At 43.7% G+C, this 16001-nt stretch overlaps 1 protein-coding gene across 1 annotated transcript in view; it reads left to right on the forward strand.

The window, feature by feature from the left end:
• The first annotated feature begins 2928 nt into the window (after nucleotides 1-2928).
• LOC134490835 (membrane-associated guanylate kinase, WW and PDZ domain-containing protein 1-like) overlaps nucleotides 2929-16001 on the forward strand; it is a 32819-nt gene continuing 19746 nt past the window's right edge. Inside the window, exons 1-4 of the mRNA XM_063294148.1 lie at nucleotides 2929-3198; nucleotides 9518-9693; nucleotides 9825-9901; nucleotides 14092-14637. Coding sequence (XP_063150218.1) covers nucleotides 9629-9693; nucleotides 9825-9901; nucleotides 14092-14637 — 688 coding nt within the window. The 5' untranslated portion in view covers nucleotides 2929-3198; nucleotides 9518-9628. The remainder of the gene's footprint in view (nucleotides 3199-9517; nucleotides 9694-9824; nucleotides 9902-14091; nucleotides 14638-16001) is intronic.

Consider the following 16001-nt stretch of genomic DNA (forward strand, 5'->3'; position numbering starts at 1 on the left):
CTTCAATGAGCATGCCAGAGAAACACAGGTTATTGCTCTACACATTCAGCCCTCCCAAACATAAAGAATCACATGCTTAGACATATTAGGTTAAGAACTAAAAAGAATCTTACTGACTTTATTCTTTGTTGCTTCTGCTACATCCATCTTGGTGGAAAAGATGAAGTTCTTTTGTTCTTCCTTTCTTTCTAATTACATAGTTTGCCCTAAACTCTCAGCCCTACAGCTGCCAAGAGGTATGTGAAAGAAAGGGGCAGAATCCCTCATCAAGGCCCAAGCACATGGCCCTGATGAAGAGAGCAGCATCCATGCTGCCTCCCCCTGGGTGGAGAGGAGGGAAAGACAGAGAAACAGGAAGTGGGAGTGGCAACAAACAGCTTCCTCAGAGTTGCATTTTGGGCAACTTAATTTACATGTTAATGAGGCATGCTGGATTTGCTGAAACTTCCAACAGTTACCTAGTTGGCTAATAAAACATCTGCAGGCAAACAACCAAGATCAGAGAAGCACCACAAACTCCACACTTCAACCCTGAGCTACAGATACTCTGTTCATGTCAGCCCTTCAACATAGGCTAGATCAGCAAGGAGACTCCACAAGATTTACTAGAACTCTACTTTATTAATATAAGCTATAGTACGTAACCTTGAAAGTCTGACAGTGTTTCCCCTCCCTCCTTCTTATGATAAAAAGAGAGTTATGGCAAAGCCAGTGTAAGTTTCTTTCTAATGTTATTTTCTTGTCCTGGCCTTAAATCATGTTTTACTTATTGCTGCTACATACCTTCTCCAAGGTTATATCTGTGATTTTCTACATGTGGTAGCATCAGTCAAGCTTTATGGATTCGTGGCAGCATGAATACAAACTTCAGTCTCTACTAATTAAAATGAGAAATAACCACTCCCCAGACATCAACTCTTTGGCCCTCCTTTTCTTCCCCCTCCTCCTCCTATGCTCTTCCTTTAAAAGTGTTTTTTTCATTACTTGGGATTTACTACCTCCAACATATCTCTTACACAAAAGAAAGGCACCTCCATGACCTTCAGGTTTTGCACTGCTATAGTATCAGCAACTTCCCCTGTGATCCATGATTTTATCTCTGTTCTGCTGCTGAATCAAGGAAAGTCTATTTTCCAGTTGAAATGCTAGAACTCCACTGAGTTTGGTCATAGGCTACTTTCTCACGTGTGGGGACTCCCACACCCGAGCTTCTGAGCTTCTCAGAGGTCGAGCCCTGATAACATCATGCTGAGATGCTGTATTCATTTGATTGTTTGATTTCCCGACATTTCTCAAGGAGCTTAAGGGGGTCTAAATGCAGATTTCCATTCCCCCCACAAAAGCAAACTTGTGTGATGGTGGGATGAGGAAAAATGAGTCACCCAAAGATTTTCCATAGCTGAGCATGGACTTTAACCTGAGTCTTGCTGGTCCTAGTCCAATGCATAGGCATCTAATACAAACCATTGTAATGAAAAGTAACATCATGTGTGTTGTGGTATCACAATGCAAACCTTTTGTATTTTGTATTCCAACATCAGATGCAAGTATATGTCATGTGGTTTGCACACTTCATCATTTGCACCCCAGCACAAACTCCTATGGTCCAACACCTTAACCACTAGGCCACACCAGCTTTCACGCTACTGTTTCAATCAGACATAGGTTGCTCTTTTACTTATGAATAGGGGGGTGATGCCATGGCAGCTAGCTACTATCTTTTTGTAGGAAATATGGTGATACGTACCCCAAAACAGCAAATACACTCATGGCCTGCTTTGAAGGGGGCACAGAGGGGTTGGGTGTCATTTTGTTTATGCTCTTTCTGTCAGGCTCCCTTTGCTCACCTGCCATAAAGCACTGCAAACAAGTGTCAGCTTTGCAGCTTCGCAAACAGACAGAATGCTTCAGCACATTCCTTCTTGAGCTGTTACAGCCAAGGACTAGCCGCTGTTGATAAGACACCTGGACTCTAAATCACTCTAACGAACTGGGAGGGGGGAATTCAGGAGTGAGAAAGAGTTTGTTTGTAAGACAGGGAGGAGGGATGAGATCAGAGGGAATTAATCACTTTGAATGCTTTGGTGCCAAAACCTTATTCAGAGCTTTGCAGCTGTCCTGTGTTAATCGGATTTTAATAAAGAATTCTTTAAGCTTCCTAATGGACTGTCTGAAGAACTTCTAAAGTTAAGATCCTGGTACTGGGACCGTCACACTTTCTTTAACAGCCAGAGAGGAATTGCTACTTGGTTCAGGGTCAAATGCTCAACTGAGGTGGATCACGGTGAGGACCATCATGGTTGAAAGTGGTTCTAAGGGTTGGGAGCAGGCCTGCAACTGGGGTCTGTGTCACCTGGGGCAAACACGGATTCTGCGCCCTCCCCATGGGTTGGTGAGGGAGGTGTTAGTCGCCCCCCCAGCGCGGCACCCAGGGCACATGTCCTGCTTGCCCCCTCTATTTGCAGCCCTGGTTGGGAGAGTAAAAACGGTGGTGTGGAAAGGACCTAAGCTGGAAGTGTAGGTCTGATGCTGCAGGCCTGTATGTGCGTGTGCCCACGTGCAATCAGTTCACTTTTCCTTTAAACATGACTAAGATGAGGCTCCATGTGTATAACATGAAAGGAATGGCTGACTAATTTGATGCCATGGAGATAATTCATAATTGTGGTTGCGATTTACTGTACAGGTATCTCAGTTCTGTCAAACAGGGAAAGAAAAAATATAGCAGCTCTTTAAAAATAGAAACCTAATGCATGCTAATAATATAATTAACTAATAATGAAGGGTTGTTACGGGAGGTTGGAGTCCCCGACGCACGTCAGCGGCCCCTAGGGGCCAGAAAGCGCGTGACAGCTGTGGGGAAGGCTCGTAGCAAAGAGAGGGAAGGCTCCTGGTCTTGCGGATTATCCGCTGCTGCGATGTGCCATTGGCAGGCCCTTCCGTCTTTCTCTTCTCTCCCGGCTCCCACGGGCCCCATTTTCAGTCGGGGAGGGGAAAGAGGATAGCAATTCCCGTCGTCATGGCTACAGCCGAGGGTCCCTCCCCTGCTCACTGCTGCTATTTAGGGCAGCTTCAGCGGCCAGGTTGCTCCTAGCCGCCCTGGATCCCGCCGTCCCTGCCGTCCCCGTCGCAGGGGCTTCTCGGAAGGCAGGAGATCCGGGACCGGGTTCAGCGCTGGCGGCGGGGGCAGTCAAAGAGGTAAGGACAGCAACCTCCTCCAGCCCTCTCTTTTTCCCGGCGTGGCTATGGTTGGATCGCCCAGTCTGTCCTGGCAGCAGGGCGGCTGGAGGAGGGCGGGAAGCGAAGGATCCCGGGCGGAGTGGGGACAGAGTAGGGGGTTGTGGGAGGAAGGTGGCTGGCTGCATGCCCTCCGTGAGGGTGGCGGAAGGAAGAAGAGAGAGAGCTGGATGGATTATGGCATAGAAGGGATAGGATTTGTCAGGGCAAGAATAGCGATGGATAAGATGGAACAAGGCGGGAGAGGAGGGCGGTGGCAGGCCAAGTAGATGCAGAACCTATGGGATGATGTCGTTTTCTATCAGGGGTTTTATCGCATGCACGCATACATGGGCTGGCTACTTACTGCAACGTCTTGGACCTTGTTGTCTGGGTGGATGGAGGGGAGGGATCAACAGGGACAGGCTGTCCTCTGGGAACATGGCTTTAGCTCCGTCATGATTGCCAGGACGGAGGCCTGCACATGGAGTCAGGAAACTTCATCTCCCCCACCTTCACAGCGTCTCTTTGCTCTGGTCTTCTGTTGTCTCATGTCCCAGATAAAGTCCATTTCCTTTCCAGGGCTCCCAGGACCTTCGTCTCTTGCCTCATTTCTGAAAATGGGATGCTGATCTTTGTCACATAATGATGCTTGTATGACTCAAGGAAATGACATCCAAGATAGTCCGAAGGACTGCAGGGATGTTCTCCACCCAGATGGTAGTCTAGCATACATGACAGTAACAGGCAGGCTGAAATAAAATCATCTTCTTGTATGGATCCAGTGATTTGATGGCTGATGAGGAAAGAGATGTGGGAGTCACTGTAGAACTGATAACAACCAAGATTCTGCAGTACTGATTATTAGGAACTCTGAGAGGAGTTTTGGAATTGGTTATTGGCACAGAAAGTTATGACCACTTTGTTTCCAGGGAATATGACATAGAAAACGAATGGCTTGTTACTTATTCTTAGTTTACCTGCCTGCCTGAACTATGTGGCTGAATTATGCTTGTTTTATTTACCCATATTCTGTCTTTTACTTACATGTAAGTCTTAAGAATTCTTTCAATATATAATGCACCCTTAAGTTAGGGTGTTGCAGATGAACAGAGCATTTAAGTGGTCCAAGCTGAGCTAGTGGAACAGCATACAGTCAAAATTGAAATATTTGGAACATGGAAGTGATCATAACAGTCACTTATTTTTGCAGTGTTGAAAGCATTTCCTATATATTGCTTCAGTAATTGTTCTGTGAAAGAACATTCGTGGCAGTGGTGAGATTTGAATAAAGTTTATCCGAAACGTTCATTTTGTTTCTTGGCCACTATGCTGTATGCTAATTCTCAAAAAAGTTGGCTTAACTAAAGTTATTACTGAGTATGTTTCAGGATAATTCAGTAACACACACATAAAATAATAACCATCATGCTGTATAAAAATAGCACCTGCTTAAGCTAGTTTTTCTTACATTCCAAAAGACCTCAGCTCCCTTCACACAGAAAATCTATTAATCAGAAAGATGGATAGCTAAAAAGCTTTTCCCTGACATGCCAGCTTTCAGTATTCAGGAGCGCAAGTTTTTAGTGATACAATTTGGATGTAGCTGCTTCATCTGCAGGCTGGAGCAGTCCAGAAAAAGCTTTTCCACTTCATTCCACACATTGTATAATCCTGTTCAGATTTATTTGAACATGCAGAGATGAAGGAGTGGGATTACACCCTCCTGATCTCCATGTGTTCAGAGCAAGATCTGAAGAATTAAAAAAACCCTGTGTACCTACCATTTTTAAGGCTTCTGAGAACATGAAGAGAGGCCTGTACATTAACAGCTATGCAGAAGGACTCTTTTAAGAATGTATTATGAATGCAAAGAAGTCAGGCACATGCAATATTACTGCCTACAAGTATCCACTTAGTATCAGAAATGATGTCCTAAAGGAACAGTCTGCAAATAATTTCCTAACTGCAGGTATATGTGGAAGATCACAGAAATAATTTCCCATATACTGTGAGTAAGGGTTATTTTCATTTTGTGGGTGTGCTTCATTTTTAAAAAGTTTTTTCAGCTTCCAAGAGGGCATGGCATTGAAACAGAAATGTCACCTGAGGGGACAGGGCAAAAATATCAGGCCTGTTTTTTTTTATTGGGGGCAGGGGTTCACAGAGTAGATGTGCTATTAGTGTTCTTTTGCTTAAAAGGACCCAATATTGCACCACCCAAACCTGGTGATTTATTTTTATTTTTGTGACTTGAACTTGGGTTCTCTAGGAGCTGCAAAAATGAGATTTGGATCCATGTGTGGTTTCACAGAATTGGGTGGCCTATCTTTGCTATAAATTATCCTTCCCAAAGCCCTTTGAATTTTCCAGGCTGCAATTTTCTTTCATGCAAATCTTGTTTCATTTAATGGTGTTAACAGCTGATTGGCATAAGAAGAATTTCCAATTATTTTCCTAAGTGTTTTATAATAGTATTATCTCCAGGGTTTAAAATGTCATAGAATTATCACAATTGTTCTCTGATTATGGTGTGAGCAGCCTCTATTGCTTGGATTGCAGAGCGTTTCATATTTTTGTTGTGTTTAAACTAGATATTTTTATATTTGTTACACTTAGATTAAGCTTGGGGGAATATTCAGTTTGGACTGCTTCAGACCAATTTGCAGTATCAAATCATACTTACTCAAATCAATCAAGACCGATTCAGATATTTACCCTGCATGGGCACCTGCTCCAAATTGGTCCAAATTAAGCTGGTCCTGTTTGGAGATCTGATCCAAATCAAATTGGGTCTGAATGGAATCAGATTGACCTTCTGAATTGATTCAGATGTTTTAATCTAATCCAACCCAAATTGCATACCTTTAATTTATATCCCACCATGGCTGGCCCTGCTCAGGGAGTCTTATTTCAGATAGCGGTTTGGAAATGGTGGCAGGGCAAGTATGTTTGTCAGTCCAGGATCCTGCTGCTATCTACTGTCCAAATTGAAGTTGAGCTTCTACTTGGTAGCTAGGTTTCAGACCTCTAGATTCTATCACAGGCCTCCGCCATTTTTAAATTCTCCCACCTCCACCATAATTTGTTGGGGAAATTTGGTGGTTTTAAAATGGTTGGCTAATTGTTACGAACTCCAATTCTCTATTGTTCAGTCAGAGCTTGGCATCTACTTTAAATGCTGTGGCTATTGTCACCAATACCAACTATTTGGGCTTATAGGACTGGGGAAAATATGAGTAACTGCTGACAGGCAGATGCACAAGGGGAGGAGCATTGAGGGCAATGGCCCCTATGGGTTGCCTTTGTTTTCTGTCTTAGGCAGGCATAGGGCAACTCTGTGTCCCATCTGCCTGCTCTAAGACGAACATGGTTCTCTCCATGCTCTCGTTTTTCCACATAATGGTTGACTAACATACATTTGAGTTGGTTGGTCACTGGCTTATGGCTAACCAGTGAGGTTAATGGCTAGTGGGAATTTGAACCCAGATCTTTCCTATCCTGGTTCCAGATTTCTATCCAATGTGCTATAATGACTCTTAAAACTAATTTCCCTTCTCTGCATAGCCGTGACATGGATGTTGTATCATAATCCTACAGGGAGACTACAGAATGTGGGACAAGGTTTATGTGTAGAAAGGAGGTTAGGGATATCTTGTATATGAGAAAAGTACTTTTTAGTGTAATTGTGATATTATCAATATTATGTAGGATGATCTGGAGCCTTTTTATTAAAAATACAATGGTTTGTGAAAAGTTATGTTTTAATAGACAAAAAAGAGATCTTTGGCAATATCAAAGTTATGCTGTAAGCTAAACTATATTACATCTATCTTGGGTTCTGTCTATTATGACTGACAGAAGTTCCCATTACTTTAGACAGAGAGTTGTTTTTCTCAACCCTTTGAACTAGAGATGGAATCTAGGTCTTTGTACCTGAAATTTCATGATCTACCAATGACCTTGAACCATAATTGTGCATAGGAAGATGGGTGGAGATGGGGGAATGAGGAGGGGGAATGATTGTGTTATACTATATTGTACATAATCCTTTTTTTTCCCCGTATGGCATAGTAGTTCGGTGTTCATGCTGCTTTTTTTTTTCCTTGCTGGGAAATCCTTGTGAGGTCCAGCAGCCAGATGTGTAGACTATTTAGCTGTGACAAGTCATGTTGCCTGGGTTGCACCACAAGGAGGCTAGTCTACATTGCACCAAGTTGGGCTGAGAGAGAGGGACTGGCCCAAGGTCACCCAGCCGGCTTTCATGCCTAAGGCGGGACTAGAACTCACAAACTCCTGATTTCTAGCCCAGAACCTTAACCACTAGGCCAAACTGGCTCTCTACAACATAGCTTGTATGCAGTTACCCAGTTCTCTTTTCGTACTACCAAGTCACTGCAAGGAGAGAGAGGAGTTATAAATTCGGGACATTCATTCATTCATTCGATTTATATGACGTCCCAATTTATAGAATAAAATCCTGGGTGGCTCACAATAGCAACATACAAAAATAACTTTTAATAAGAAAATTAAAGGTCTTATACACACACACAACTCAGGTGCCATAACACTCTAATCCCAAATATACACATGCTGAGTTCAACAATGGCTGCCTTTCTCTTCCCACCAGTATCTTATGCCTTGTGCATATTGAAACATAAACTCTCTGGGGACAGCTAGAGCAGGACTTCACTAAATATTTGGAGCGTACCAAGAAGATACCATCCTACACAGTGGCTGCATAATGCTGAACTATAATGCCCTTTGTTTATGGCCAACTGTGATGTAGGAAACCACCTATTATAGGTCACTGCAGAAATCAGCAATTTATGGTGTTCTTTCTTTGCAATATTTGGGGCTTTTTAGACCACTTCTGCTGAAAGCTAGTGGCCCAATTTCTCACCATTTTGAGGCAGTTATCACAGAAAAGCTGTAGTGTAAATCCTACAATGGGATTAACATAGCTTTAAAAAGCAAAGATGACACCCCGTGCCAAAGCTCTTCCCCAAACAAGGGAAAAACCATCCCTGTCCAATTTGCATCACCCACTATGGTCCTAGGACTAACCCCCACCCCCCACCCCTGCAAATGTCAGTGTGGCCTCCAACCACCCACAATGTTGTTGACTCGTGGCTTCACATTATGAGTAAAATTCTGGTTGTGCTTTATCTCAAGATGTAGTTGTAATCCAGTGAATCTCACAAATTATATACGATTTGTGTATAGTTCTGTATACACAAGAGCTGGCTGAATCTCCTGGTGTTTTTGTTGCCCGCACAGGCTAGTGATGCATATCCCTTACCTCCATGTTTTATCTTTTACTTGTCAGGGGTTTTACATGTGTGCCAATGAATAGTGGTGGGCCTCTGAGTGTCCACTGATATGTGTGTATGGCAGTTCCTGGTGTATTCTAACTACATGGAAATGCAAAGCATAATGTTGCCAATTGGGAATATGGCTGTTGGGCAGGCTTATGGTGAGGGACAGGACTAATTTGTGGAGCCCTGCACCTCCAGTATGCTTTTTTTTTTTTGGCTTGTGGTTTTCATGGGCTAGGTGGTGGTGAGGAGGTGGTCAAGCAAATGGCAGGCCACCAATAGAGTTGCTAGTCCTGTTGCAGAGGCTTAACAAGTATGAGTCTTTCAATCAGGGCCTGCAAGCCATTCTTGGCTACCACTTTCTCCATTCATAGAGTTGGAAGGGGCCTTAGAGGTCATCATCCAACCACCTGCTCAGTGCAGGGTCCACTAGAACCTCTCTGACAGATGACTATTTTTCTGTTGTTTGGGGACCTTTGGCAAACGAGAACTCACCACTTCATGTGGCAGTCATTTCCACTGGCAGACAGGTCATTCAGTCGGGAAGTTCCTCCTGATGTCTAGGCAGAACCTACTTTCCCAATGTTTTAACCCACTGGTTCTGGTTCTGCCCTCTGGAGCCATAGAGAATAATTCCACTCTCTCTTCTGTATGAAAACTCTAAATATATCTGAAGACTGAAAGGATGTATCTCAGACATCTGTTCTGTAGGCAAACATACCCCCATCCTTTATCCATTCTTCATAAGGCTTGGTTTCCAGATTCTTCACTGTCCTCTGAACTTGCTCCAATTGGCCATTGTTGTTTTTGAACTGTGGTGCCCAGAGCTGGATCCAGTAGTCCAAATGGCATCTGACCAGGGCAGAACTGAGTGAAACAATTACTCCTCATCAACTGGACTCTCTGTCTCGGTTAATGCATCTGAAGATAGCATTCATATTAAGTACCTTTTGAATCATGTCAGTGTTGGTGTCTCCTCACAGGACAAAGTAAAGCAACCTCTGGGGGTCCTGCGAAGCCCCCCAGTTGGATGTGGGGGGCTCAACCTGGGTCCCCGGAGTGAGATCCCTGGCTGTGCTGACTGTGGAGCAGTCATGGGGGGTGCTGGCCCCCATGTCCATGACTGGGGATCAGAACGGATTGAACCCTGTGGCATCAGGTGAGTCCAGCCCAGGGTTCTTCAGACCCAGTGGGTTGATGTACCAACTCGGGATTTTGAATGAGAGGGGAGATGGAGGCTTTTTTCCCCCACATAATATTCGTGCCTTCTTATTGTCCCTTTTCCCAAAGCTGCAGCACACGGCAGAGTCCCCAGGTGACTTGTGAAACTCGTATCCCTGCCACAGAGACTACCCCAGCTGCAGGAGGTGAGTTTGGAGGGTGTAAAAAGGGCAGATTCTGAAAAGGCATAGGGTGGACTGTTGCTTGGCATTTAGTTTTTAACATGGAGCTCACACTTTCAACTGAGCAGAGGCTGAAGGATTAGCAACTCTGTCTCTGATTAATTCCCACTCAGCTAAAATGGAGGCAAAGGGCTATTTAATTTGTCCTGCCCCCTACCTTTTGTGAATAACAGCAAGACCCCTTGCAGCACTAACTATGAATTGTTTGTGTTTATACTGCAGCATTCCCACACTTCCATTTCCTTGTGTTTTTGGCTTGTGTGGGACAGGGAATAAGCAAAGCGCTTGAAGGAATCCTCTGCCATGCAGCAATATTTGTTACTATGGCAGAGATCCTGTGGTATTTTACAATACCTTATATTGTTCTTATTATAGTAGTGAATTCATTGGTAAACCAGTGACTATTGGTAAGTATAAAATATAATATAGATTTTCCCCCTTTTTTCCCCTTTTCTTAATTCAAATCAAATCAGTTTATTATAGCTGTAAAATCAGATACAGTAAAATATCCAATAGTAGAACTGTTACATAGATCTATTTTTTTTTAGATTTTTTTATCCCACCTTTATTATTCTTATAAATAACTCAAGGCAGCAAACATACCTAATACTCCTTCTTCCTCCTATTTTCCGCACAACAACAACCCTGTGAGTTGGGTTGGGCTGAGAGAGAGTGACTGGCCCAAAGTCACCCATCTGGCTTTCATGCTAAGGCAGGACTAGAACTCACAGCCTCCTGGTTTCTAGCCTGGTGCTTTAACCACTAGACTATCTATCTGTCTATCTCAGAAAAACAATGGGTATAATAAGATCTAAAAATAAATAAGAACATGTAAAATAAAATAATAAAATAAAATAGTATTATAAAAGGCAAAAAATAAATAAGTATCCATACTTAGTTAATGATGTGACGTATTGTATAGATGGTAGCACAGAACAACTTGCGAGGATATTTTTGAGTTCTCCGAAAGAAGTAACAGTAAGTAGGAATCCCACTCCCTGCCCTGAAATTTCTTCAAGATCAGATGAATGAAGGTCTGTCTAGAGTCCTTATATAGGGAGCAGCCTAGCGGCATATGGCTTAAAGTTTCTGTTGAGCCATCACCACATGGACATAACCAGAGAGACATAGGAGTATCCTTAAAACATCCAAAAACGACTGCTAAGGGCAATGCATCCAGCCTGGCTAAAGTGAAGGCCTTATGATATTTCAGAATTGTGATGGATTTTGTTTGTATTTTTGGTTTGTACTTTTGATTTTTTTGTCTTTTAAGATTAATGATTGTTTTGTTAAAAAATAATAAAGATTATATTTTTTTAAAAAGGACTCTTCTGCCAAAACCTCTTGAATTGTCCACACTGCAAAAAGAGATATTTAAGTTCCCTTTTCATCTGCCTGCAAAAAATGATAGAGGGTTTGGCCCCGTCCCTACTTCTTCAGTGTCTTAGGTGGGGATTTTGTGAATGCATGCAACCTTAGGGCGGTCTTGGAAAGAACTGGTTGTCCGGGGGAAAATAATCTCTTTAAATAAAGGTGGTATTTTTCTTCTACTCCAGACATTTTGAGGTCCTGTGTGATTAATGAATGGGTGGGAGGGGCATGCAGGCTAGAATAAATCTTTTGTAGACTTCAGTCATAGTACATGGCTTAATTTTATTGTAAGTTCCAAAATACACTGGTGTCCTGTTGGTCCCTGGTTTGCTGCCAAGTACATGGTTGATTGTACCTACTATGGTTATCATTCTAGTTCCATCCTGTCACTGTATTGTATCCCCAGTACTAACTACCAGGATTGCCACTTGTTCTGCAGAAATATGGGAATATTCAAGTAAGTCTCCAACAAATAGCAAATTGGAAATTTTTTTCCTTTGGAATAAAAATGGACAATCATGACCAACACATTTTTGTTTGAAATCTTCCTCTGGGGAAGTAGATACTAATGGTCTTTTTGATTACTCTCTGGGATCCTTTTGCAGACAACCTTTGCTGAAAAACAAAATATCTACAGTTATTTAGGATTAACCAGGAACAGTTCCTTGACATACACAGATATATCAAAGAATAGCAGCTGTAAAGTCATCTTGCTCCAAACCTTCTACAGGCAATATGGCTTAATTTCATATATCATTTGGCCCATTTTTAGGAGTTTTTCAAAATAGGGCTATCCTATCTGGGCTGCAAAAATCCAGATGACCACTAGAGCTAGCATGTTGGGTTGGTTAACGTAGTACAGTAGGATGCGGGGGAGCAAGTGACTGGGCTGGTTACTCAGCCCAACTTACCTCATGGGTTAAAATGAGAAGAGACTCCCTGTGTAAGCCATCCTGACCTCATGGTGGAAGGCAAGATATAAGCCTTAGAAATAAAAATAAACAAACTAGATGGCAGCAAAGAATTCATGCTTTCTGATCTCTTTTTGACAGCCCAGTTGTGGCAGCCCTACTAAAAGGGATCAGTTCATAACTCTGGCAAGAGGATCTCTCTCTCAGCGCTCACTCGGGGCGGAAGAAGGAAGAGAGTTAAAGGGAGCGAAGGGAGTGTTAGAAAGCAGGGCTGCCCCTGCTGGTAGGAAGACTAAGGCAATTGCTTCAAGAAGGGGCACTGTTGGTCAATAGTGCCAGAATGAAAGCCTCTTCTAGCATGTATGTCACTGCCATTTTGACGTCACTGACCCCCCTGCAGACCTCCCTGGTTTCAAGCAATAGGTTTTGAGTGTCGTGAAAGAGCAGCAAGTACTGACAGTAGGTTGCTTTTGTTGTCAATGCATTTTTTTCCTCCCAGAGATAGGGCAAAAAACCTGCAGGATTTTCTGCCTTGTGTACTAAAATAACATGGCTGGCTTAGAGTTCCGCACCTTGGCGTGTGTAGCTGAGGGACCTCATTTGCTGTTCTTTCTTAGGCAGCAAAACATATTAGATCAGGAGAGAGAGAGAAGGGATTACCTACTCATGTTTACGTGTGTCCACCACTTGACTGGATTTATTGCTGCCTGCTGCCAACATGTGGCCCCTAAGGAATACAACTCTTTTGAGAGACATAATTTTCGGGTCCCACCTCTGTGACATCATCCCATCCATCTTCTCAGTTTTAATTACAATCTTCTCTGGTACTCCTGAGAAAGGAGGAACTGACTTAAGATAGTTGGAGCAAAAGAAGAGGTTTTTTGGATCCAGATCTGATATCAGATATAGGCTGCAATCTTATGCCTGTTATTTACCTGGGAGTATGTTCAACTGAATTTAGCAAGTCTTATTTCTGAGTCGAAGTAGATAGGATTACCCTTTTCAAACTCAAGCAGGTGATTCTGGAACATTTATCCTTCTAAATGTAAGAATGACTAGTTTATAATCATTTTATGGCCTTGCATTCCATAGCAGAGACTGATCTTGGCTCAAGCTGAAATGGGTACTTGAAATTCACTGAAATTTCCTGTTTTACCCATTTAAATGTGAATGTTGAGTATGACATTTTGCCTCAGATTTGAATTGTTTTAGCATCTTGTGTTTCAGCAAGCATTTGCTTATTTATTTATTTATTTATTTTCACATCTATACCCCACTTAAACAAGTCCTGCACTGGATTACTAAAGCTACCCATGACATACATCATCAATAATATATGATAAACCTATATGCAATTTCATAATACATCACTGTCAAAAATACTTTCAAATACTAAATGCTGTGATATGCCACTCATTAAGTATTTAAATGCTATTACTTGCTTCATCAAATACTAAATCTCATTGCTTATTAGCTATTAAATATTATGGAAAACTAAAAATGGTTGCATGTCAGTTATTAAACCTATTACGTAACACCAGTCAGGTACTGTCAGAAATGCAAATATCACATATTGGGTCTGTATTTGACAAATGATTTTGTCTGGAGAATATCTGACATAAAAATTGGGGTGAGCTTTGCTTCAGCCTCATCTTGGCTTAAAGCAGAAGTCAGCAACCTAGTATCACCTGGAAGTTTAGATGTCCACGCCATCAGCCCTTGCCAGCATGCCCAGGGGCAAGATCCTGGGTGAGTTGTGGTTCCAAACAGCTGGGGGAGCCCCAGTTGCCTTCCTTAGGCCAGAGGATGCTGTGTTGTTGCCTATTGTGCATAGACAAAGATAGCTTTCTTTGTTTTCCTTCCACCTTGCAGTGAATGTCGTAGTAGTAGTTGACGGGAACTGTATCCTCCAGTATACCCATCGTCAGTCACCTTGTTCCTGCCTTTCTGATGGGCAGCCTCTCTTGCCCCGACGCCCTCCACCAACTTACGGTGCTGTGCCCCCCAGCCCCATAATCCCCAGAGGCCCAGCTTGCGGCCAAGAAGCTGGACCGGTCCCGTCTCGCAGGACCCGTGGACTCAGCGTCCGCTGTTGCACCAAAGCCTGTCTGGGTGATGAAGAGGAACATGCCGAGCGGCACCTCCATCGGGGGCCACCCTGCGGTCGCCTCACCCCGGTGCCCTTGCCCTGCAGCCCTTCTGGGCCCTGGTTTGGAGTAGGATCCCTCAGTGGAGGCAGGCGAGGGGCTCGGGTTGTGAAGATCTGGGACCGGCAGCGATGCCCTTTGCTGGAAGAAGGAGATGTCATCGCCAAGGTGAACGGGGCTGACGTCCGAGATCTGAGCCCTGGAGAAGTGGAGAGTGTCTTGCAGGAGCATATGCGAGCAGGAGATGTGATCCTTCTGGTGGAAAGGAAAGGTGAGCGACGTGAGCTCCAGGAACACAGGCCATGTGGCTTTCTCCCCGAGTCACTTGCTTAGCTCTGCCAGGCTGGGCTGGCATTTTGCTTCGCTTGCCTTTATGCCTAGGTTGATCCTGACAGCTGGAAGCAATCAGGAGTGAGAGCTCTGATCACTGCTTGGGGGGTGACAAAGGACCAGAGTTCAAATTCTCTGCCAGAGAAGAGGCACTATATAATTCTGAGACAAGGAATTCACATGAATACGTAAGTTACATTAAATTAAGCTAATACAAACCGTTTGCAAAATGGCTGTAAGCATGGTACCATTATTATTATTAACAATGCCCTCACATCTCACGTTAGTCACAACTGGAACCTCAACCACACCTGCATTAAAATCTCGTCTTAGCCACAGTTTTTACAAGAGCAGCAACACTATACACTGAGCACAGAAACAGTATTTCTTACAGTGAATGAAGCCTGAAGGGGAGATACACTCCTTAAGACATCCATGTATATGCATTGGAGAGCTGAGGCCTAGTGAAAGTTTCCAGGGTACATGGTTCTGGTTATTGAAGAATGCATATCTCTTGTAATTCACTCTGTGTCCTTGCATCAGGAGGCACCAGATAAAGTGCATGTGTGCAAGGCCATCCCAAGTCACTTTGATGCCTAAGGCCAAGGCTGAGAGGATGCCCTCTTCCATCCCATGTGCAAAAACAGTTGATTCTTACTTCAACACTGGCAATGTTCCTCCACTGCACCTGAGAACAGCAGTCTAGGTTAGAAGCTGTACACATGGCTTTGTCCTCCACCAAAGGGAAATGAACAAAGAGTTCAGAAGCACCTGCAGCATCTGCTGCCTGAAGTGCTTGCTTCACTGTGCCCAGTGATGGGGCTGGCCTTCAGGAAACCAAAGGCACTTGCTGCTTGTAGGTGGTGCAACTCTAAGTTTGTATGTGTGTGTGCGCGTGTGCGTGCGCACACCTTTGAGTCAGTGTTGACTCCTGGCGACTGCCTGGACTGGTCCCTGGAGTTTTCTTGGCAAGATTTCGGAAGTGGTTTGCCTTTGCCTCCTTCCTAGGCCTGAGAGAGTGACTGGCCCAGGGTCACCCAGCTGGCTTTGTGCCCAAGGCAGGACTAGAACTCCCAGTCTCCTGGATTCTAGCCTGGTGCCTTAACCAAACTGGCTCTCAGATGATCTTGGGCTAGCCATTATGCCGTAAGGCTCAGACACCCATTTCAGCATGAGGATAAAGTTGCTTTGCTTTTGCGTACAGGCAGCAACCCCATCATGTAAGCAGTGCTTTACAGCAGAAGAGGCCCTGAAACAAGAGTACTGCATCTGTCTTGATTCTTGCACTTTTATATTGCCCAACAC

This window comes from Candoia aspera, chromosome 2, assembly GCF_035149785.1.
Source record: "Candoia aspera isolate rCanAsp1 chromosome 2, rCanAsp1.hap2, whole genome shotgun sequence".
NCBI classification, from domain to species: Eukaryota; Metazoa; Chordata; class Lepidosauria; order Squamata; family Boidae; genus Candoia; species Candoia aspera.